Source organism: Prinia subflava, chromosome 2, assembly GCF_021018805.1.
Source record: "Prinia subflava isolate CZ2003 ecotype Zambia chromosome 2, Cam_Psub_1.2, whole genome shotgun sequence".
Taxonomy (NCBI): domain Eukaryota; kingdom Metazoa; phylum Chordata; class Aves; order Passeriformes; family Cisticolidae; genus Prinia; species Prinia subflava.
In genome coordinates this window covers 79,129,345-79,154,225 of record NC_086248.1, presented here as the reverse complement: position 1 = coordinate 79,154,225, position 24,881 = coordinate 79,129,345, and the positions used below count along the sequence as shown (strand labels likewise).

Sequence of the window (24,881 nt, the reverse complement as noted above, 5' to 3'; positions counted from 1 at the left end):
CCAAGACTGTTTCAATACATAGAAGTCTGATTAAAATTTAAGCAGACTGGTTTAATGAGTATTTCTGGAAACGCATAATTGCATACTTCTGGTCACCAGCTTTTACTGGAAGTTTGTTTATTCCTGCATAAATACAACTGCCTCAGTATCTTAGGCTGCTTCAATGCACTAGAAAAGATGTTTTATTAAATAATTACATAAAGTATATTGACTCATGTACCCCAGGACTACAGTAATATATTTTCCCTTTATTTCATGAATTTGTCATGATTACATTGACTCATTTTCAGAGGCAGATGTAATTTGTTACCTGGGAACACACTATCAATTTCTATTAAGTATCTGGACAAGATCTAATGCAACCGGGGGTGGGGAGTAAAGAGAGAGAGAAAAGAAAGGAAGATAAAAAAGCAGCCTTCCTTTAAATCAGAGATATTTGGAGAAATCTAGACAAGAGCAAGTGAACTATTGTTTTCATGAATATCTATGCCAAACTTTTCAAGTCACTGACACAAAAATTGCTACAGAAACTAAGTTAATTTCCATTTCCCATTCATTACATACCCAGCTTTGTTGTGTAAACAGTGGAGCAAAGCCTCAATGCCAATTTTGAGAATATGACACAAAAGGCTTTAATTTCCAGGGGAGGGAAAGCAGGTATTTCTGAACACTCAGCATGCAGAGGAAAAGCAAAGTGGAAAATGCAAAAAATTATAACCACATTTTATAACTGCATATGCAAGTCCTGGACTGACAAGCGCATTTAGTCTCTGCATTCTAAATATTCTGACATTACAACACAGCTTTCTGGCCTTTTCCTTCAGGACCAATGCCCATTTCTCCCTTTTCTCTCTACAAACCTTAGCAGTGAAACACTAATTTTTTACATTTTGAGAGGTCTCCAGCAATGGTGCTCTTTTAACTTCAGTCTCAAAACCAAGCCTTTTAATCACACAGTGCTTCAAGATCTCCACCTCAACATCCAAGAAAACCGTGGTGCACAATCTGTTCTTCAAATTAAACATATCCCTGCCATTAAAAAAACCCCCCAAAAAACCCCAAAGAAAACCCCCAAAAATGCTGCTTGTCAGCAAGAGTCGTACCAAAGACAAAAATAATAATGCTTTAGGAAGGACTTAATAGCTTAGAGTTTGGTTAATTCTTAATTAAAAATTAAAATTAAAAAGAGTCAAGGGTTAGAAACACTTGGGGAAAGGAAAGAATCACAGAAGAGGAGTTCAAGAAATTGGATATGAAAAATGGGAATACTAATTAAAATACATGAAATCAGATTTTAAAAGTCTAAGGGAAAACACTTTTTTCAAATGTTCGCTTATCCATTTCCCTTGTGAAATTCAATGAAATAAATTTTATTGAAAAATTTAAATAAGACTGAACTGCATATTTTGGGAGAAACTGATTCTACCAAATTCTGACCAGAGAAAGAGAAAAGTAGGCTTTTTTTTTAATTCAAAAAGAGTTTGACTATTTACAGAAAATATACTTGATTTGGTTACACTGGAACCATTTAATATTTAAATTAGTCCTAATGCTCACCTGACTGCATTGCCAATGAGATTCTAAAAGTTCAGGAAAAGCTCTATTAAAAAAAAAAAAAAATTCAGCATTAACACTGTTCTCTCTTTGATTTCCTCAAAGGAAAGGATTTATCTATCTTAAATGGATCAATATCAAGAGCAAGAACTGCACAGGGCAATGATTATGCATATAACTCTTAAAAATGCTAAGTGAAAGAATTTCAAATGATTTCGAACAACAGAAACTTAATAGACTGTTTCACAGCTGATAAAGTAGGAAAAAAATCAGATAGTCCTGCAATATATTTAAAGATAGTCCTTTAAATCAGTACTTTTTGGGCCAGATTTAGCAAGTTACATTTTAATGCTCACTGAAATAGATCTGCTGGATTGAAAAACTGACAATTTTAGATTACCACTTTTCAAAATAGAACTGTACTTTTAGATTATTGTCCATTTTAATGCTCTTATCATTGCAGATTATTTTTATGCTTTTATCATACAGATGGCTCCATGATGTCACGCAAAGGAGCCTGAACTCAATTTACTTCTCTTGATTTGTGTCCCACCCTCCCAGTCTGCTACTCCTGCAAGTTTTGAGAGGCAGATCAAGAGACACCCAGAAATCCTTCTGCCCAAAGGAAACAGAAAAACCTCAGTTCATAAAGAGCTAGAAATGGTACTGCGGGTGCCAAGCAGGCACACCCAGACGCTCTGCTCTGAAGGGTCACCATAAGGAATGTCTGTGAGGCAGCCAGGGAAAGGACAAGGCTAAGTAGTATTCCATGCAGTTCTACCTGTGTCTGATTCACCCTGACACAATTGCAACTACTGGTACACTATTCAACAGAAAACATCCCTTGAGGCTATGGAAAAATAAATTCTAAAATATCTGTCATGTGGCCAGAATAGACACATAGTACATTTTTACTATATTTTTTACAGAGAGAACTTGGGTGCTTACTTCAATATGCAGCACTTGGCCAAGTATGTCAGAAAATACTGAATTTCACACACATTTATATTTCAAATGTTTTGAAGCAACTGAACGAGACTAAAAAAATTTCCACCGCTGATACCTGTATATAGATGTTGATAAATATTTCATAGGTTGGCAGGTTTCCTTTCATTGCCGGTGATGATTGCTGCATAAAAAAGGAAGAAAGTGTAGCCAGTCCCCTCCAAACCAAAGGGCTCAAGGCACTGAGACACTGAAGAAATAATTCCATAGCCACTGATAAGGAGGTCTTGAATGTCAAAAGCCCTTAAAATAAGAAACACAACAACTTCCACTCCCTCTCCTTCTACACGTGCTTTGCAGAGTAGAACAGTACCCCAAAACCCAGACAAACAGACCAGCCTCAGTCCCAGGGGAAAGCAGTGCCCATATTTTATATTCAAAGAAAACGCTTCATAAGTTTGTCCATTAAAGACTGCCAAAAGTAAATTTCCATGTACAATCTGTCAATTATTAGACCTCCTCCTAATTATTAGACTACATACTGTGCACATTTACACAGGTTTTCTTCTGTATTTCCTTGCTTTCTGCAAGATCTAACCTAGTGTGAGTGCACCCCTTGTCTCACACTGGTACCTCAGCCATGGAAGTAGCCTTCTTTCCAAATACAGGATTCAGGATAGCCATGTTTTGGCTCTACCTCTCAATCAGACAGCTTAAGATTTGTGCTACTACTTTCACACCCAGGAAAAGAGACAGAGGCACTGTGAAAACACAAGGGCTGTAAGCAGAGCAATTATTGTTACTTGTGTCATTGTGGTCCCCAAGAACAGTAACAGTGGGCACTACAGAGATGGATGCTGTACAGATAAAAACAGTTGCTGCTGTTCATTTTCATGCAAAATTAAATTCAACTGAATTCATTGAATAATAAAAGTCTACCCAGAAAAAAAAATACAAATTGTTTAAAGAAAAAGTAACTGAGGCCACCCCACCTGCCCCCCCAAAACTGTGAGAAATAATTCATTTTCCATTCCAAATAGGTAGCATGAACAACTGCAGAAAATAACTAAAATGCTACACCCATCCCACCTCCTACAGCTGCAGTAGCACAAGTACTTTAGTAATAGATTCAATCTACATGACAGTATTCACTTTTTAGGCCATTATTCACTTTCTGCATGTACAGAAAGAAAATGCACTTAAGCCAAGCATTAAGATTTTTTTCTAGGCGCAAAGGCAGGATAATTTACTTCCTACTTACTACCTATTTTTAAAAAGATAAATATTCAATATTGGCACAAATCTTTCCTAAGTTTTCCAGCACTTTTCTCTCATATGGAACTGCTAAAGTTCAGGCTCCATCTCAATTAAAGGGAGATGCAGGAGACTAAAAGCTAACCATTAAAAGAAAGAGAATGAAACAGACAAAAAAAATAAATTATTTATTCCAAAAAGGGAGGCAATGAACCAAATTTATCACTACTGTGAGGCGAGAGCCACAGAAAGCACTGCCTTCTTTCTTGACACTTTATTTGAAGTCAGCCATGCCACAACCCGGCTCTGCCTGTCTGCAGTAACCTGGCAGCCCTGGCAGGTCATCATTAGGAGTACACATTTCCGTCATTTGTCTCCTCTGATCTTCTTAATTAGGTCTGAGAACATGACCTTTCCTACAGATTGCCATATTTAGCAACCAAGAGATGAGATAGTGCTATGTGCACAGGTCAAAATCAATATCTAAGCCCTCTGGATACTGCTGTGGTTTTCAGCACTGAAGAAAACAGTTCTCTAGACTCCTGAAGCTTATTTTAGTCAGACATCTGTGAGCTTGGTTAGGACTGGGGGAGAAACAGCAATAATTCATGTAATAAGAGCACAGGGTGTGGGCAGGGATGATTTTTCATTTGTAAAACTACGTCCATGCTTGCCTTACATGCATACATGCACACTCAGAAAAAAAAACAAAACCAGGAAACAAACTCTATTTTTCCTTTTACTTTGAGAGGAATAACAAGAATAAACATAACACATAAATAACCTAAAGAAATCCTGCTTTCTGCGGTAGCAAATAAATAGACAAAGAAGTGCTTCCCAATGCTTCTGATTCAAAGCAACAGCCAGTTCCAGAAGCTTTTTACTTATCTCAAAGAGGCAAAACAACCAAGTAAGATTTAGTGTTATTGGCATCTAATACCTCTCAATCTTTCCAATTCTAATTCCATCCCTAATATGAAATAGACTAACAGAGCAACCACTTAGCTACTCAAACAAATACCCTTTGTTATCCCATCTGACTTTCTGCCTCAGATCAATACAAGCATGCTAAATGGGGGGAGAAGGGGAGAGTAACTGGTCCCTGTCTCTGGACATGCCTCCCTTTATACACAGTGTAAGTCTCATTTTAACAGCAGCTTTTTGAAATAATTCAAAATCTAATATATTCAATTAGCTCTCCTCCTTGGACAAAGGCTATCACCATACATTATCACTGAAAATGTAATTCAGCGTTTTAATTCTTTTAGCCTGATACAGATTGAATAGCTTATGTAGACTACTATTCGCTCTTTAACAGAAAGATAAATCATGTCAAGCCTTTCAAAGCTACCAAGAAGTAGCCCTGAAATCCAATAACACCCTTACTTATCTATGACTTAGCAGAAAGACTAATCTGAGTGTTTGGAGTGCAGAAGAAGAGGAGTCAACTGGCATCTTAACAGCCTCAGTAGAACCTACAGAGAAGGTCAACACCAGGCAGGGACACAGCAACACATCCTGCTCTGGAATTCCTTTGGTAGGGGATATATCCATCAGCAGACAGAGCAAATGTCTCTGAGCCACCAAGGTGTATGAGCCTGGGAAGGCAGCAGAAGTAAAATAAACTCAGCACCTGAAGCAAGCTTACAGCACAGGAGGAGAGCATTTAACCCTGAATGTCTTCCAAGGCAAAGAGCTCCGCAGTGCCCATATACATCAACACAATTTGGAAATCTGGGGATTTTGGGGGAAGACAGCCTGCCCCTTCACAGGGTAGCATAAAAATGGCATGTGATGGGTAGCATGGAGGTTGGGTTTTTAAAGAAGGAAGATAGAAAAACTCATATTTGATACAGAATTTTTTTTTTCATATTTGAAAAAGAAAAATATGGGGAGGGTGGTGATGAGGAACAAAGCAGACAGAGAAGAGAGACACTCTCTCTTGAATCCCCAAGAGACTCTGAAGCAAGTGCTTCTTTTGCCTACCTGGTTTATATCCTGGCTGTGCACTTTACCCCAGGAATCTGCTTTACACTGTTTGCATTTCCCCAAAATGCTCCTTCCACCTTCCTGTCTGCTAAAGAATAATTCCTGCCTGGCACAGCCCCCTGGGGCCATGCTGCAGAACAGAGGCACTTACAGAAGTCAGACAAGCAGCCCTCCTCCTCCATCACTGCTTTTCCTCTCCATTGCACTCCCCTTTTTCCATGGTTCAAGGCCGCCAACCTCCTTCTGAAGCTCCAATTCCACCTAGGAGCCACACCAAGGACCTTCCTAGCCGTGCTCCAGGGGCTTCTGGCAGGTTATGGCCCCAGCACACACCTCCCACAGGCTTTGTCCTGTTTCTCAGGGGCTTCTCACACAGGGACACCCGACCAAGTAGAGCTCCCTCATCATCACACCCCCAATCCAAGACCCATGTCCCAGACATCCCCCTGCCCCACCTGGGCACTGCTTGATCCTTCCCCAGAAGCCCCAGCAGGTGTCACCCAGTCCACAGGGTCTCACCCATCCCTCCTCTTGCATTCATCCAAGAACCACAATTTTCCAGCATTTCCTCTGTGCCTGGATCACACTCCGTGATACACAGCTGGGGGCTCTTCGTTAAAGACCTTACATAAAAGTAGGTGATGACTACTTTAAAATTTCAATTAGCCTTGGAAATTATTCATTCATTACTGCATTTAGCAACAAACTCACATGCAAAACACAGCACTGCCTCATTGGACAGATAAGAGTGGTGAACCACTATTTCAAACAGATTTCATATTACTCAGCTGTTTACAGTTTAAAAATACTTTAAAAATTATATTTTCCAGTTTGCAACATTCATCTAATCCTTTCTTTATAGGTCCCAGTTTATTCCATAAAACTGTAAATATGATAATTTATTCCCTTGTCCCTTATTGCACGCAGTGCAATAAAAGAAAAAGGAAGTTGCATGTTTTCCAGTGTAGCTACTCCAGTAATTCCTAGATAGCTAATTTGTATTAGCATGAGAGATTATTCCACTAACAAGGTTTAAATTAATCTATTGCGAAAGTACTCAGAGAGTTGCCAACAATTTGACCAGCAACACATTCATTTTTTCCTCTCTCAACTCACTGTTTACTTTCCAGCTACACCACACTCACTTAGCACTAATTATCTTCATTTACTTCTATTATTCTGTATTGTATTTTTTTCTGGGACTTTTTTCATCATCATAAATTTTGGCCTTTCAAAGCTGTACATCTTCTTTGCCTACATGCTAGCTTCTCTCCTATTCACTCACTTAAGTGAGCACTGGATCATTTATATTGAATGCATCTTTCCTGATGATCTTGTACTGTGCATTTTTTTTCTCCTCTACCTCAATTAATAGAGTGATATGTGGTTCTCAAATTTGGCATCAGCCAACAATTGATCACAGGGCTCTGCTCAAACACATACAGCAATTACTACTACAAACTCTCTATTTCAGAAATTTATATGGTGGTGACATGACTGGATTCCACTCCTACCATGAGATTTCACAACAGCATCACATGTAATAAGTCAAATTTTTTCCAATATAAATTACATCTAATGGCATTATGGATGGAAACCACAGTATAAAATTGCTCAAGCTGACACTGCAAAAATATGCTTTGGAATTCAAAGTCTTAAATTGCACTCTTCTTGGCAAAAATTGTGGAATTTTCTTGAAGCCTGGTTTTTGTTAAATTTACTGATTGATGTCTAAACACAAAAAGATAACATTATCCCCCAAAGTAGGTGGTATTTCCTTAAGTGAGGAATAATACTAATTACTGTAAAGAATTACTGACAAATGCTATTTTGATCATTCAAATTTGAAAGGGACTAACACTACATGTTTCAAAAGCTGTTTAAGTTTTAGACCAATATTTTCTTTTCTTACTCAGACTAAATTACAGGATGATGTATTCTCTTAACAATAGAAAGTTCAAGCCTAACATTAAGTTGATTCATCAATCAGTGGTATATTTTCTCCTGTTGAAATTCTGTCAGGTCAAGAAAATAATTAGTATTTAACTGCATAATTTACTTCCCATATATAAAAGCCAGGCAAAATATCCATAACTTTACTTTCATTTGGGTAACAACAGAAATTTCTCTGCAGCTATTCATTTCTTCATTTGTTGAATTCTCCTCACGTCTGAATATGAAATGCTGTACTGTCTCTTTGAGCACAGCACTTGAGATCAGTCTCTTATATAATTATATGGCCTTGAACAAAGACATTAATGTTTTTTCTTTCGTCTTCCATCTGTAGAATGTGGCTATTCATGCTTAAGTGCCTCTTGAATTAATTGTAGTTATTAATAGTTGTATTGATTAATAGTTAATGAATTCAAATTATTTTTGTGGACAAAAATATTCTCAACCATGTGGAGAGGAAACTGGAATTTCGATTATATTGAGAAATGTGAATTGAAAATATACTAATGTTCCAAACTGCAACAAACCCAAAGAATTTTGAAATTGTCTGAAAACCACAGAAGTCGCACTCAATTTTGTTTCAAGAAAATATTTTCTGTTATATCTTATAATGGAATAATGAAGTAAATTGCTAAACAAAAAGTTACTTCAAAATAGAAAAAAAAAATCCAATACCAGAATTTTTCAATTGAGTATGTGCTTGCCAAAAATATTGATCAACTCTAGTTTCATCTATGGATCATTTTAAAGATGACAAAAATGGTTCCATTATTAATCCAGAGATAAGTCATGGGACAGCCCCAAAACTGCCCAGAGCAAAAAAAAACCCCAAAAACCTCAATACCCTATTATACAGTTTTTTACTTATTCAGTGTTGCAGGTCCTGTGTCCCTTGCAAATCAATTAGTCACCATCACAGTAATTACAGCATTCCAAAGAACAAATTGACTTGTCAAGATAGTTCCTCCGTGACATTCTCAGATCTTCAGTGCCTTTTTTTTTTTAACAGAAGATGACAGCAGACAGCAACACAAGCAAGCTTCCACCTCGCCCAGTCCCCTTTCACAATAAGGGCTGCAATGAAGCCAGGATTCTATTTCCTCCCTTTTAAAATCATGTATGGAAAAATCAGACCAGGAAATAGCAATTCATACCCTTCATCTCATTTTATCACCCCTGTTGACACTGGATATCATTTCATCTCTGGCCATTTTTTAAGAATATTCCCATTAGGACTTTCAGAGGGGAATATATATATATGTATATATATATATATATAAAATCTCGTTGCAGCAGCCATGGCCAGCTACCGACTCCAGTGCCATGGCTCCAAGGGAATTCCCTCTAGCAAAACTAAAGTGGCACACAGGTAACAGTTCAGTTTGGTTATTTGCATGTTGATCAGGGCAGCCTTGCACCTGACTTAATCCAGCCGAGAATATTTAAGGTATATAATCCAGGACAAGAGAGAGGTACATTTAAACCAGCAAGAAAGGAAGGGAGTTGACCCACAAGGGAATGCTCTACACAACAGAAAAAGATAAAAGGCAAAGATTTTCTGCTGTCAAGATTCCTTGAATGTGGTTTTTATTTTTTTCTTCTTTAACAAAAGGTTATCTTTCTCTCTACAGGCAGTTTTTGTAACAGTGATCAGCATATACTGTCCCAAACCCCCTCCTGATTGCACTGTGTTATTCTGCTGGAGTTGCTGGCAAAACCCCCCAGGTCCCATAAACCAGCCTACGAGCCCTCAACAGAAGCACAGCAATTTACACCAGTCAAAACTCTGCTCTAATGATTCTGCAATGATTTATACCAGCCAAATGTCAGAACCCACTATGGGAAATGCAGATGAACAGTCCTGAAAGGACAGCATCAAGAAAAATCTTGATCTTTTTCTTTTCCTTGGGCACAATAGTAGAATAACTAAAACTAACACTGTTATACTGATTAAGGAGGCTGTTGAAGAGCCAGAGGAAAACTGAAGTACCAATCAGCTTCTCATTGCTACAAGGCAACACTGAGATGGACAACCTGCAGAAATACAGAGTCACACAAGAATTTCCCTGCAGAATTGCTACCATGAGTCCAAAATCATCTGTGCTCAGTTTGAGGGCTGTCACAGCCACTGGTACAGACATTTTCCTCAGGGATGTTCTGCAGGTCACATCACCAGTCTAAAGTCAAAAAGTGTTGCTTCAGCAAAATCTTCACCAGGCTGCTTCTATCTGCCATGGGTGAGAAAAGCTTCCTTCCTGTTTCCTTGGATTTTGTTGGGTTTTTTTGTCTCGCTTAGTTTATTTTTTAAATTTTATTTATTATTTTTACTCTTTCTGTCTAAATGTCAGAAACTGACACATGGCCACTCCCTCCATCACTCTGCCAGTGTTATAGCAAAGTAATATGTGAAAGCCCTGCAGAATAATCTGCAGTCTGGGTCTTTCATATGACAAACAAATACTTAAGGACAGGTCTCACAAGGCTTTTTTATTTGATCTAATTTGTGTTATTTCAGCCTACAGCTTGATATAAAATGAAAACTTCTCTAGGGAATTAAATATCAAATAGCATCACATTTTTTCCACTGCATTTAATAGTTTGCCTACCTGTCCTCAAGTAATTGAGAAAACTACTTTAAATTTTATAAAAACGAGTGTAATTTTTAAAAAGCAATGGGGTTTGGTTCTGCCTATATTTTACTTGGCATAGTTTTCTTTTGAAAGTTAGGCTGTCCTTTGTAACATGGACATATTTTAAAGGAAGTAATAAAATTTAAATAAAATTCCTCTTTAAGATTTTATTAAAAATTCATTTACTCTCTGAACTATTATGGCATGGAACTTTAATGTATTTACCTTAGGAATATTTTCTTGGCAGACTGATCCAAAAAAACAGTTAAAAATTACTAGTTTTCTGAATTTAAGTGTCTAAATGTTAGTTCTTTTACTGGATTGTGACCTATTCCAGAGAAATTAAGAACTAAGGAAGAGTTAAGACTTCCAGATTTCTCCCTACCCTTTAAATTAATTATGAAATTACCAAACAAGCACCTTCAATTGCTTCACCTTTCTCTAAAAATGCTGTTGCCAAACAATGATGCACACATCACCAGGTATCCACACAGTGCTTTCTGGTGCTCTAAGACAATTCAGTGAGGCACTGCCTGCCTCTTTGCCACTTGCTGCAGTGTACTAGAAGCAGCTGAGAAATGTGTATTTTACTTCTCAACTGTTCCTATAAAGAATTTGCATTAGCAGAACTACCTGGGTCATCAGTCACTGTCACTGAGTCACCAGTGACAGCAAGCACAGCCTGCCCTGAGAAAATGTCCTGGCACACAGTTCAAACTATTCCTGGTGAGTCAGATGGAGCAGTTCTCCTCAGTGCTGTGCAAAGGGGCTGCTGTCTGCCTCTACCTGTCCTGACACCCTGAGGATGCAGAAAGAAGGAAAATAAACATGGATTTTTAACACCAGAAATTACAGCAGCAATTAAAGATGAGTCTTCTGGCTAGGACTCACAAGGAAACTTCTGTGCAGGCTGCGGTTATGTAGAGACGTATGTAGAGTCATTCAATAAATTTAAAAACATAGATTCCTTTCTTCTCTCCCTCACCTCCCCCCAACCATTGGGTAATAATTAATGGGTGGAGGTAGACGTGGTATACTGACCTCATCAACATTCTCAAATGCATTGATGACATCATATGGCAGACAGGAGAGCAGGTCAATCACAAACCAGGTCTTCAAGTAATTCATGCGAATCAGCTTGGGGTCAGAGATCACCTCTCCTGCCGGCCCCACGAAGGTGGTGTGGAAATTAAGCACGATGTCAACCAGAAAAATGACATCTACAATGCTGTCCACTACTAGCCATGCCACGTTGTTCTGCTTGGTTTTAAAGGAGACATTGTAAGGAACCAAAATAGCAGTGTAGAAGGTTAAAATCAAGATGATCCAGTCCCAGGTAGTCTTGAACACACAATAATGCAAAATTATATGTGGTGGAGTCTTTGGTGCCTCTTGTTTGTACTGTGGGAGGATTTCAGAACCCAGCTGCAATACCTGTAGTCAGAGAGATTTCACAGGAAAAAGAAAGCATGGTTAGTTTTTTCATTGTATTTGTCACACTGTAGATTCTCAAGCTCAGTACAACAGTTCATAAAAATTCATGTCCATTAACTCCTTTTATCACCACCAAATGGTAAGCAAGCCAAGAAAAGTATTTTGTTACACAAATCAGCATTAGACTAAGAACAGTTGTTTCTTTGAATGCCATTAATTATTTTTTGACACTCAGTCTAACGTGGAGTGTCCAAGACAAACAGAGAAGAGAGAACCTCTTCAGCTATCTAGACAGACGAGAGAAAAATGATGGGCAAGAACAGGCAGGGAGGACAGTGGAAAGAGAAATTGATGGGAAAACCATGAACAATACACAACTGAGTTCCAGTCCAGCAGCAGGACCACTGGACCACATTTTCTTTCAACATTGGCTATTCAACTCTTCACTACACCGTGTCTGAAATAGTCTCATACTTCAATCTATCATGAATGCACAGGCGCTTCTTCCTCTCCTCTGTGCCGTGCAGGTCCAAAGCCCACGGATATCTATCATTAGCCTCAATAAACTCATTTTGAACTTCCCCTTTTCTTCAGAGAAGATCAATATGTTAACTACCTGATGGTGTAGAATCACAGAAAGATAGAATCATTAAGGTTGGAAAAGAACCTAAGATTGTTGAGTCCAAGAATTAACTCAGTACCACCGTGTTCTCCTACAAACCACGTCCCCAGGGGCCACATCCACACACCTTTTGAACACCTCTAGGTACCGTAACGCCACCGTTTCCTGCGGAATCTGTTCCAATGCTTGACAACCCTTTCAGTGAAGATTTTTTCCTGATATCTAATCTAAAATCTCCCCTGGTGCAACTTGAGGCCATTTCCTCTGGTCCTGTCATTTGTTGCCTGGAAGTAAAGATGGATCTCCCCCTTGCTACAACCTCCCTTCAAGTAGTTGTAAAGAGCAAATGGTCCCTCCGAGCCTCTTTTTCTCCAGGCTAAACAATCCCAGCTCCTCCTCATCAAACTTGTTCTCTAAACCCTTCACTGCCATTGTTGCCCCTCTGTCCCTCTGGCTGGAGGGCCTCCAAACTGAACACAGGATTTCGGGGAACCTGCCGAGGCACTGTAGAGTTACACTGCAGTTAGGTCTGAATTCAGGAAAACACTACTGCAGAACATGATCGGCCAGCATGTGTTTTAAACCCTGGGCGTCAAGCTGAGCACATGCTGACACTGAGCACTGCTCTGCATGACTGCAGTCTAAATCAGTGCTGCCCATTTTATGCCTGTTCTCTCTCCAGTTCTGCCCACTGCTGCAAAAACAGTATTATCAGGTATGTAATTCTTGGGAACTCAAGTTTCTTTCACATACCCATGAATAAGAATTTGTTTTTATGTATGGATATACGTGAGGATGAAATCAAAATCCAGACCCTATGTCCAAATAAAGAGAAGTTAAATTTTAAAGCAAATTTTACCCTGGATGAGTTATGAATGAGGACTGAAAGAGACATGAAGGCTTGTTTGAGTGAAATGTGTTTAGTAATGGCAAACTCACAAAACCTGTGAGAAGTATTATTTAGGAGCATGGTTCCTTTTTCACATTTATTTACACATAGTTCAGAGCAATAGGAAGCAGGGAGGGAAATTAAATGGCCGATTTTCTCTGGGAAAAGATAAGACAACACAACTAGAACAGAAGGATGTCTTCCTTTCATGCTCCTTATCTCAGCTGTTTTAATGTCAGTTATTTAGACATGGATTTTATCTGCAGGCTTTTCTGAGTGCCTTTTTTTTTTCCTTCTCTTTTTTTGGTGAACTGGTGAGATTTTTTTCCAACAGTTTCAGCCAAAGGGGACAAAAGAAAACAATCAGCTACAAAAGTTTGGACAAAACAGTCTCAGATGAGATTCCCTGCTGCTTTGAACATCACATAATCACTTACTCGTGTACACAACAGGGGTAAGACACTGTCAGATCACAGCTCCTCACACACGTGTAAATGAGAATGGGAATTGCAAGCCTGCTGACTTTGAGCCCAGTATGTTCTCCTGAAGAGAATTAACATGACCTGCTCTGACAGACCTGCACATTACCACAGAGGTATTGAGAGTCTGAAAAAACATTGAAAAAAAATCGATGTAAAAAAAAAAAAAGAGGACTCAGTATTTTTGTTTTGCTGTTTTGTTACAGCAAAGAGGAGAAAGGAACATTTCACCTGCAGACCCATGTAGGTTCTCCATACTACCAAAAACAAAGGGAATTAAGCTGTCCTGTGTTGAGACGAGCTGGAAGCAGCACCAAGCACATGCCGTCTCTCTTCTCTGCAGGAGGCACTGACCAGCCCATGCAGTCCCGAAAAGTCACTGGTGTGACTGGGAGGGACAGACGTTGTGTATAGAGTCTGTGTGTGTACTCAGGGCATCATTCCCCTCAAGGCTTGTTTGCAGTCCCCGTGACAGACATTGGGATGTCTTTTCCCAACAAAAGCTCTAGCCCAAATCAATACTGCAAATATCTCCTGCCCTTCCTTTTGCACATTGCAGCTGCACCTGAACCACTTGGAAACCAATGAGTTACTACTGGCTTTTATGAGGCTCTGCATGTGCAGCCACTCTGACATAGGAGCCTGACCTGAAATATGCTTCACCGGGCAAGGAGACTCCTCTGCAATACTCATTCACTGGAATAACTAAACAGCAAAACTAAGCACCTCCATCACATAGCAACACTTCTTGTTTAGTGGGATTTCAGTTCTAATGCTGAGATTTTACTGGTGTGGGGAAATGGGGTCACCCTGCAAATGCAGGAAAGCATAATTGCTTCTTCTGCAATCACAGGCCGACTACAGCTTACTTTTTTAGCCCCCGGTATTACATGAGTAAGTCCAATGTTTTGGTAACTATTCTAATCAGCACAGGAAGCTCAACCATGAAAAACTGAAAAAAAATGTTTGCTCTTGTCAGATGGTTCTTATCTGTACAAACATAGGTTCTACACTGAGAATTGTATAATGCACTCCATTTTGGTCACTGCTGCTCTCTTTGTACTCCAAGAATTTGTGAAAATTTTGCATCAACAAAACTAAATTTACTGGAAAATACATTAATGTATACCTGCATACCCAAATAGGGAAAAGGTAAGAACAATCTAGGTTTGGTAAAAAAGAAGGGGCAAAATTATGGTGTCCATTATTTTTCTGTAGACAGAAAAAAACATTAAAATAAAGCCAGTGGAAATGAAAAGATATAAAATTGAACTGAAAGCAGAAAAAACAGACTTCTAGTTCCAACTCATTAAGACAATAAACTGCTGCTTCAGTGTTTTAAAATGTCATCACCAATACAAAGCACTTTCTCCTTACTTGTTTGAGATTCAAGGGCTACAGCACAGGAAAATAAAAGGATTGATGATTGATTGATCTCCTTCCCTTTCTATTTAGAAAGTAAACATACTCTAAACTATCTAAACAGCTAGGGACCTTATTAACAAGTCTTTTGAACTTCTGTTACCCCTCTGGAGTCTCTGGTGAAGCCTTACCAATGGTTATCTAAAGGGACCAGGAGCCATGGCTTTATTTGGTCTGCAGCAGAAAGATGTGCACCAGCACCGTGGGCATGAATCCTGAATGGAAGAGCAGGAGACAGGCATCAAGGAATGATACAGGGATTCCAATCACTCACCAGGTGGGAAAAGCCACCTGCAGCAAGCCTGAGGTGTCCCCAGTCCTCTTTTTGGTGGGGGTGGAGGTGACAAGTTCTAGCCTGGGCTCCCTCTCACTACATCACTAACACACACCTTTGTAAAACCACCCCATCTTGCTGGCACTGCTAGAGATGATTTCACAGCCTGAGGTGAAAGAAGGGCACTGCCCCAGCTCACACTATCTCTCCCAGCAAAGGCAACCTGCTTGGCACGCTGGCAAAAGTCTCGTGGTGCCTGAACTGCCAGCCAAGAGCTTTCAAAGGCACCAAATTCTTCATTTCACTGAAGGAAAAGAACCACGCCTACAAACAAAGCTTAATAATCTCAGAGAACAAGCATGTGCCTTTATCCTAAAGCACAACAAAGGAGCTCAGAACTGCACAGAAACTGCGGAGGGAGGCCCACAGAGCTTAGGGCTGAAGATCAAGGTTTTGTCAGGTCACAGCACTGGAAGTTACAAGAGCTCCTTTTTCCACTTTTCACACCAAGGGCCACACCTTCTATTTCTATTTCTAGTCCATCTCTTCACCATCCTTCCCCACACACACACCACCCCTGGGTCATCTGGAGACTAAGAGCTATAAACCCCACTCCCCCTGCACCATCCAGCAAGCCCAGGTCGATGCCAAGCACCTTCTGCCCTATTCCAAGGTGCTCCTGCTGCACTCCAGGCTCTAGGGAGAGCAGTGCCACCCTGAGACAGGTTTGCCAAAGCACTCAGGTGTGGTTACACACCCACATGAACTAACCACATTCAAACAGCTTGTAAAGCTACTTCTCCTGGAGAGCAAAAAAAACCACAAACCCCAAGAGACTGATATAAAAGTAAATTATGAAGAGAATGTACACAACTGTATAAACCAAAATGCTGAGCTTTGATTCATATGCACTGGACAATTTGATTACTGCAGTTTTCTGAATAATTGAAACAGCTCTGGTTTTGGAATTTTTTTCACTATTATACAGTTTGTCATAGTAAAAGAAATACTTATTCCTGAAACTTATTGATGAAAGTATTATTTCAGTTACTTACTATTCATCAGATAATACAGCTGTATTATCTGCATTTATTATTTCTGGTAATGATGTATGCTGCTTTAATAGCTCTCTAATGCTGGAGAATTTCTAAGAGCAGAAACACCAGATTTCATCATGGGTTTTACAAGACTGTGTTCTTTTTTAAACACAGCAATTTTTTTTTCAAATCCTATTTTTTACGAAGTGGTGAATATATCCCAAATCAGGATTCATTAATTGCATCAAAAGTGGTTACAATGATTTATTCATTTTTTAGACTGTATGGCTGGGGGCCAAAAAAAAAAATGCTAACACACAAACACACAATCATTTCCAGCTTAATCTCTCCTTTTCATGTTTTCAATTGCACCTCTTTGCTTTCTCTCACTCTCCCTAGCTTTTGTTTTCCCAAGGACCTACACAAATTGCTCCCAAGTTAAGGGCTAGGTGCTAAGGCTCAATATTTTGATTGGTAATTTTAATGGCAGTTATAAGCTCCTGGTAAACAATGTTAAACAAAACATGTCAGAAGTTCCATTCTTAAGCAGTGCTGCTAAGCACCATTATAATTTCTCTGCTTTTTTTTTCTCCTAACTGTTTTTTTTTTTCTTCTTCTTTTTCTTTTTGGCACAGTCTTGTTTGCCCAGAACTGCCTGGCAAAGGTGCAGAACACATCAGCTAAGACCACAGGTGCAGATGACACATGTATTCATTCAGCAGTGACCAGGAAGAGCCATCCCTACAACCAGCTCCCTGGTGATTAAGCAAAAGAAATGAATCAGTTACTTTATAAACTCCTATTGCAAAATGTTGTCTCACAGTTACCTAACACTCTTGTGATAATTGCATAATTAATTTGAGTAGTTTTCGTATGACTGCTATTAGAGAAGTCAGGCTGAAAAAAAAATCTATGCCTACTGGCAAAAGTCAGAGACTGAAGCTTCACTGACACTGCTTGTATTATCCATGGCCTGTGAGTCTGTCACTAACACCTTTCTTAAACTGTTTCATAAACAATAACAAATTGTAAGCTGTTGTGGCAGGCTCCAACACCTTGCTCTGCTCAGGTTCTAGGATGCAACAGCCTCCCGAGACATTCAAATATATAAGTGATAAATAACTAAAAGCAACACAACACTGCAATAAATGTGGAGACTTCGCACACAAACAAGATTGATGTGAAATGTCATAGTGAGTAGCAAAAGAAAAAGGATGAATTTTAAAATTTCAGATAGGCTACTGCAGGGATTAAAAAAAGAAAAAGGAAAAATATTTCAAAATACAACAGGGAACTCAGAGATCCCATATTCAATATTATCAAGAAACCTTTGCAGAATAAGAAGTCAGGCACCCCATATATCTTCAAATAAAGAAAAGTGGTCTTGTCTGTATGATTATCTGCACTCTTCTTTTCTCTGGTGTAGTTCTATTGACTTAAATGGAATTACAGCAGAAAAAAAAAGCTACCTAACATCACAGCTGGGGCCAATGTTCTTTGTGAAATTATGACCGCAATATTTAGTCAGCAATTAAAGAAACTCATTTCAGACATGTAAACTATACACTTGCCCTTTATTATTTGTAATGAATCAATTGGTTGTGCCAGTAAGAATACTTGCAAAGACTTGTTGAGCACATGGACTTTCAAAATGTTTCAGTAACATGTAGTCACTGACATCCAGTCTGTTGCCAAACAGAACAGCCTCAGACCCTTTGTCTTACATTTTGATGCCTACATTTCAGCATTAACTAAAATTCAAGGGTGGAGATCTAAAGAGAAGAAAGGATTACTTGATATGAAGCCTTGAGTAGGATTAGATTCCAAATTCCAGGACACCAAAGCAACCTCAGGGTGGACATGGGCTAATCACATGGTGGTCTTGCAGTACAGTGTCCGTGTGAATGTCTGTCCCTCCCCTGTGCTAGTATGATCCATGTTATTTCTCTGCTTCCAACAGAAATTGGTTTCTCCTTCTTGAGTTCTTCTGTATTAAACACTGACTAGGTAAGATCCTGTCTGCAGGAATTCTGCCATTATACGCAGTAACAAGACAGGAGATTTTTAGTTTGCACAGAAACTAAGATGTATACAAGAGAACTAACAGAGTATAGTATGACTGACTACATGGAGACCTCATGGAACCCATCAGCACCTCACACCTCCAGCTGCACAGGAAGATCAAGAATGATTGTCAAGTCATAGCTGCTGCCATGGCATTCACAGCAGGAAGTGACACAGGACTGCCAGGTTATGTTGGCTGTGCCGTCATTAACACCATATCAAAGCTCTCCCCGAGCTGTTTTCACACCAGGGAGACCCTTACTGGCCCAGGAGACAGCTACAGGAAACTTGGGACAGTCTCTCCCCCTCGTGGTGAAAGCCCTCAAACCCTAAGTGCTTCGAGGGGCCTTCTCTGCCTGGAGCTTCTCTCAAAACTCTGAGATGCTACTTAAATCACCAGGTTTCATTTTCCTGATCTGTCTGCAGTGTTGCCTGCGGCATCTTACAACTGTTCTGTCCATAAAAGCAGTAACTTAAACACAGGTTTTAACCAGTTAATAATGCAGGGCTGGGATCCCACTGAAAAGTAACTAGACATAAATTAATTCAGAGAATGACCATGTCATGGATTCTCCAGGATTTCCTTGTGTACTAGACTGAGTTTTTCTCACCTCAGTTTTACATAAGTAGATAGTCCAAGATCCTACTCTTATTAAGCCCCTCAGAAGAATGAAAACAAGCAAGAAAGTATTATTTTAATAACACCTTTCTAAGACTTTGCTAAGATATGGAACACAACACTGCAATTAGGGTACATGAAGATTTTGGGATACGTGTTTTTATTCTGCTGTCACAGGACGCGTTTCACAGCACATGTACCAGATTCCCATGGCAGGGAGGACTGACAGTTCTTGGCTTGCGCAGAGACGGCATACCCACAAAGGATAAAAACATTTCTTTACAGCCTCCTGGGGAAAGAAAAAATTACCTCAGCAAGTCTTGAGTGCTTGTGAACGTTCTCTCCTTTCTGCACGCTGGGAGCAAGCTGCTGCAGCACTCCTCGGCTGCTCGTGAGGGCACGGGTCAAGCGGGCAAACTTCCCCCAACCTTGAGAAAACATGCAAGATTAGACACATTACCAAAAAAAGCTGCAAGTGTACCTCAGAAAAACTCTTACAACCAAAGGGAGAAAAAGACGTTAAAACAGAGCAATCTGCTTTAATACTGGCCAGAAGGGAGTATAATTTAGCCAAGTACCAGATAAAAGCAAGTCAGAAAAAAGGTGTCAGTGTGGTACAGTACTTCTGTGACTTATATTCAATGACTCTACAAAAGCACTGCTACATGAACTGCATATTTTGCAAGGATAAATGTCCACTGTACAATAATCTCATATTAAATCTAATGATCAGATTTGGATCTCACAGCACTGCAGAAGACACTCCAGACTAATCAAGATGTAAGGCCAGAGTCACACACAATGAAAATTACAGTTGTCTGTAACAGAAGTGAATGTGGCCTCAGATGCATCAAGCACAGATCTGGAATATGCAGAGAAATATACATACAATAATAAAAAGCAGAGCAGAAAAGCAAAACAAAATCATCAATTTTACTCTCTCTAAACAAAAGGGGGAATATACTAATAGATTTTCTCAAACTCAAATTAAACATTTAGCAGCTTCTGGCAGAGAAGTCATATGCTGAATTTTAATTCAGAATATTTTTCACAGTGATTTCAAATATCCCTCAAAATAGAAGACCTTCAATGACAGTCACAAGCACTAGCTACAACTATAATCTTTATGAGCAGTAGTTTGCCATAACAGAAAGGCAGAGTATACATCTGGATATTTTTGGTATACTGAAAGGAAAGTATCAGTCTGTTTAGTCCCAGTCTTGAGAAATGCTAGCACCACCTGGGAGCTCTTGAGCTCCTACTCCTCATCTCCTACTCCAACTAAGGATGCTCAGCACTTTGAAGAATGAGTTTATAATGAGAACCAGGTTCTGGAGAATGCTGCCTACACAGCTTCCTTGTAGATCCCTTTTAGGTACTGGAAGGTATTATAAGGTGTCCTTGAAGTCTTCTCCTCTCCAGGCTGAACATTCACAACTCTCCCAGCCTGTCTGCACAGCAGAGGTGCTCCAGCCCTCTGAGCATCTTTGTCACTCTCCTCTGAACTCACTCAACAGGTCCTTCTTACACTGGGGACTCGGACCTGAGTGCAGTACCCCAGGTGTGTTCACATAAGATTGGAGTAGAGCGGGAGAATCATCTCCCTTGACTGCTTTTGACACATCCCAGGATACAGTTGGCTTTACGAGCCTCGAGCGCATCTCGCCCAGCCTCTCACCGGGCCCGGGTGCAGGGCTCGGCAGGTGGCCGGCCCGACGGGGCCCGACGGGGCCCGAGGGGGCTGTTGGATGCTCCGAGGGGGCTGTTGGATGCTCCGAGGGGGCTGTTGGATGCTCCGAGGGGGCTGTTGGATGCTCCGAGGGGCGATCGCAGCTCCCGGCCCCGGGAGGGAGCGGCGGCGGGACGGGCGCTCCGGCGCTGGCCGTGGTGCTGAAAGGGAACGAGCGGGGCTTGCTCGCTAATGTCAGCCCCGGCGGAAACCAGAACAGACCACGGAGCTCCGGCTTCACCCGGCAACTCGAAACCTGCCTCCCTTATCACACGCAAAATGTTTCTAATGACAGATAACATAGACAGCTCCTTTTACTAACTCAGACCGGATTGATGGAGAGGGCAGTCTTCTGGAAGATTCGAAATTTGGTTCAAAACCTGAGGACAAACTGTCAGTGTGCATCTTCTTCCAAACATCGTGCTAAGATTTGGGCTATTCAGACATACACGGAGCGAGGATGAAAAGGAAGCACCTCGTTTGAGCTTACTTGCTCAAAAGCACTGCCAGACAACTCTGTGGCATGAGTTGTGGCTATGAATTCTGAGCACCTTCGGGTGCACTCCCTTCTTCCCAGGAGTCATCTCCCTGAGAAGGATACAACTTAACCCATTCCTCTCTCCTCAGCATCCCTCTGCCCTATGTGTTGAACATCTCACTTGTGGGTACCTAAATGGCACACAAAAGAACTGTTTCCACAAACATTAGATCTCACCCTCCACTCCAAACTCTGATCTGAAAGCAATATAACTGCTCTAGGCAAGGGATTTTGTCACAAGGCAGGGCTTTTCAGCTTGGCTTTTTAAAGCAGTGTGGACACAAATTGGGAGTACGTACCCTAATTCTCTCCACGCATAGGGTACCACACTTGGGAGCCCAGCTCAGAGATACACCCACCACTGTGCCATAGCATGCCCAAAACCAAGCACTGAATCAACGTGCAACGTGTAAGAATTTCATCTTTAGAACAGAACACTCTTCTCCTTGTATTGCCTTTGGGGTCTCAGTTTTTGTGCAAGAAAAGGATAAAAACGTGACAGATCCAACATACAGTTAGACCTGCAGATTGTGGCAGAGGAAAACGAAAATAAAAAATAAATAGAATGCCAGTACTGAACTTTTTGAATTCTAACATCTCCAGTAATGCCTGAAAAGATAACAGTACCTGTTGAATTTATTGCAACTTTTCCTCCAGAACCCTAAGGACAGTCACAGCCAAGAGTAAGTCAGTTATCTATCCAACAAAGACAGGTCAAATAATGGGCTTCAGCCATAGGATTGAACACAAACACTAAATTTCAAGGGTCATGGAGCTTTCCAAGACAAGGAACTAAGCTTCAAAATGGTGTAAGAATATACTAGAGTCAGTCCTGCTAAAACAGAGGGACCAGATGATATGGATTAGGAGTTCTCTTTCAACACAAGCAGTTGGTACAGCCCTATATCCATTGTTTTCCTCTAGCAACAGAGAAAATATAAATTAAATTTAAAATCTAATGATCATAGGTGGTTCTAATACACACACATATATTCTGCAAACAAGATAAGTTCACATAGAAGACAGCTTGAAATTCAGGAATGAAACATAAAGCTGGATACCACCCCATGGCAGTGCTTGCCTGTGCCCCTGTCTTTGATTTTAACCCATTTTTATCATTGTTTGGTCTCTTTTTTCAGTTCTGCAGAAAATATCCTGCACAGACAAAGCAATATGATGACATTAAAACATTTCCAGCTTCAAAAGGGTGGAAAGCCTTCAAGATTACCAGCACTGACTTCAGCACTCCTGCATTCCATGATGTTCTTTCAGTTTTACACCACTTCTTCACTAAAAAGGTGAATAAAAATTGCTTCTGATAACACCCAAGACAAGATTATTACAAAAGCTGTCCCCTGAGATTTGTTTCATGTGGAAATATGGCATTGAAATATACTTTTATGCTGTGGCATTTAACTCATCAAAACTTTTCTTCTTGAAGCATAAAGTTTCATTTAACAATGGCCTTCAGTTGAAGAAGCCAATTTTCTGTATTTTTAAGTTGATAACCAAGCACAACAGCATCTATTATTTATTGTAGGTAGCTATTTGTTTCCTACCACTCTCCTCAATTCATTCCTGATAACTCAATAATTCAAACATTAGGGACTGTGGCATTTACAGAACCCTTGTTACCACGTTGCTGATCCATGACTTGCACAATTCCTAGAGTCAGAACAAGAAGCCATTGTCTGCTAGGGAACAACCTGTTTGTCCACAGGACTGTTGTTCACATAACTGTGTAAATGTGAATAAATCAAGATTCCAGCAGTTCTTGCCTCCTCTCAAGCCACCTTTGTATGCTCACACATGAAAGATCCTTGCTTACATCCATCCAGCTTCTCTGCAGTGCTCCTTCTCTTTGAAACCTCATGACTAAAACAGTATTATTTTTCCATCTGGACTGGGAAAGCATACCAAAGTTTTTTAATATACTCACTACTTCCCTTTCATTTGTTTCCTCTTTTTAAGAAAACATTTCATCCAGATGAAAGCAGAGTATATCTTAATCAAAATATTTCAAACACTGGCTCTGTTCATATAAATACATCTTTAAAAACAGAACCAAAAATTTTAAAAAAGAAAAAGAAAAACAGAAACAAAAAGGGGAAAAAATGAAAACGTGAATTTTTCCCTGAATTAAGATGAAGGAGACAATTTTTTTGTGTCTGTACTCCTGCTTGTTATGCAAAGAACAGCTTAGCTGCAAAATGAAATAAAGCATCTTCTGCAGAGGAGACGGCAACTGATGATTGCTACAAAGCACAGAGGGCTACATCATCTTGGAGGATAACAACCATTCACTACTAGATTCAATAATGTTGAATTTGACCACCTCTTCGTATAAAAATGAGGCATCAAAAGCAAAAATTAGGATCCAAAGCTTAGTTGTCAAACTCTTATGAGACTGCATAGACACTTCTGGATTTGTTCACCTTGTATTCATACATTAAAAACCTGTACATTCGTACATTCATATTCATACATTAAAAACAAATTTCTTACAAGCTACTCAGAGTGGAGGCACAGTTTCTATTTGTCTGCACAAATAAATGTTTTGCATAGAGTGATGCGTTCCACTTTATACATTATTCTCAAGCATCTCATACTTGGTGTGTTAGATCTCAAACCAGGAGAGACATATACAGACAAAATGCATTAATTCTAAATATAACATATGCTTTAAAATTCAGCTAAGGTGATCTACCACTTGACAAGCCAAATTTAGCTACGCTATAGCTTGATTTTACCTTCTTCTATTCAAGTAAACCTTGTTTCCCTGATTTTTTCAAGGAGCAAGCAAATGGGAAAAAGTGGAAAGAGGTTGTTTAAAAATGTTATCAACATCACTGACACACTATTTTTAAGTGGTTTTATTTAGAACGAACTATTTTTAAAGCTTCTGCATTTAAAAGCAAGCTTACTTACCTTCCACTGAAGTCACAAAAGAAACACCTTCATGATCTAAATCAATTAACAAAGGCTACAATGAGAACTCTACTTTTTATGTGATTTTTTTGTTTCATCTATTCCAATGCCCAATATTATCAATCAATAATAAAAAAACCTTAAGCATGAAAAATAGTACTGGGACCTTCTATCCCTCCGAGTCACCTTCAGATGAAAGATGCCTATTCATCTTTGTGTAGTCAAACACCTGCCACTACAGCTCTACACTTTTCACTCGAGGAGCTGCATCATTTGCAGCTGAACAATCAGGCTTGAAATTGCCAGCAGGTGATAGAAAACCAAGATCTACCACAGCTAAGCAGCCTCAGCCTGACAGATTAGTTGCTTTTTATGTAGTACAAGAATGTGATCGATTTAATGTTTTTTGCTACATAGACATACAGGAACTGATTTTGAAAATCTTAAGTACTTTAAACTATAACGTTCTGCAACTGTGCAAATAGCATATTTTATTAACATATCTGCATCTACAGGCAACC

At 39.7% G+C, this 24,881-nt stretch overlaps 1 protein-coding gene across 1 annotated transcript in view; it reads right to left on the bottom strand.

The window, feature by feature from the left end:
• The window catches only part of KCNH1 (potassium voltage-gated channel subfamily H member 1), a 176,740-nt gene that overhangs the window by 127,783 nt on the left and 24,076 nt on the right, over nucleotides 1-24,881 (bottom strand). Inside the window, exons 5-6 of the mRNA XM_063390736.1 lie at nucleotides 19,475-19,593; nucleotides 11,367-11,759 (exon numbers count right to left, since the gene is read on the bottom strand). Coding sequence (XP_063246806.1) covers nucleotides 11,367-11,759; nucleotides 19,475-19,593 — 512 coding nt within the window. The remainder of the gene's footprint in view (nucleotides 1-11,366; nucleotides 11,760-19,474; nucleotides 19,594-24,881) is intronic.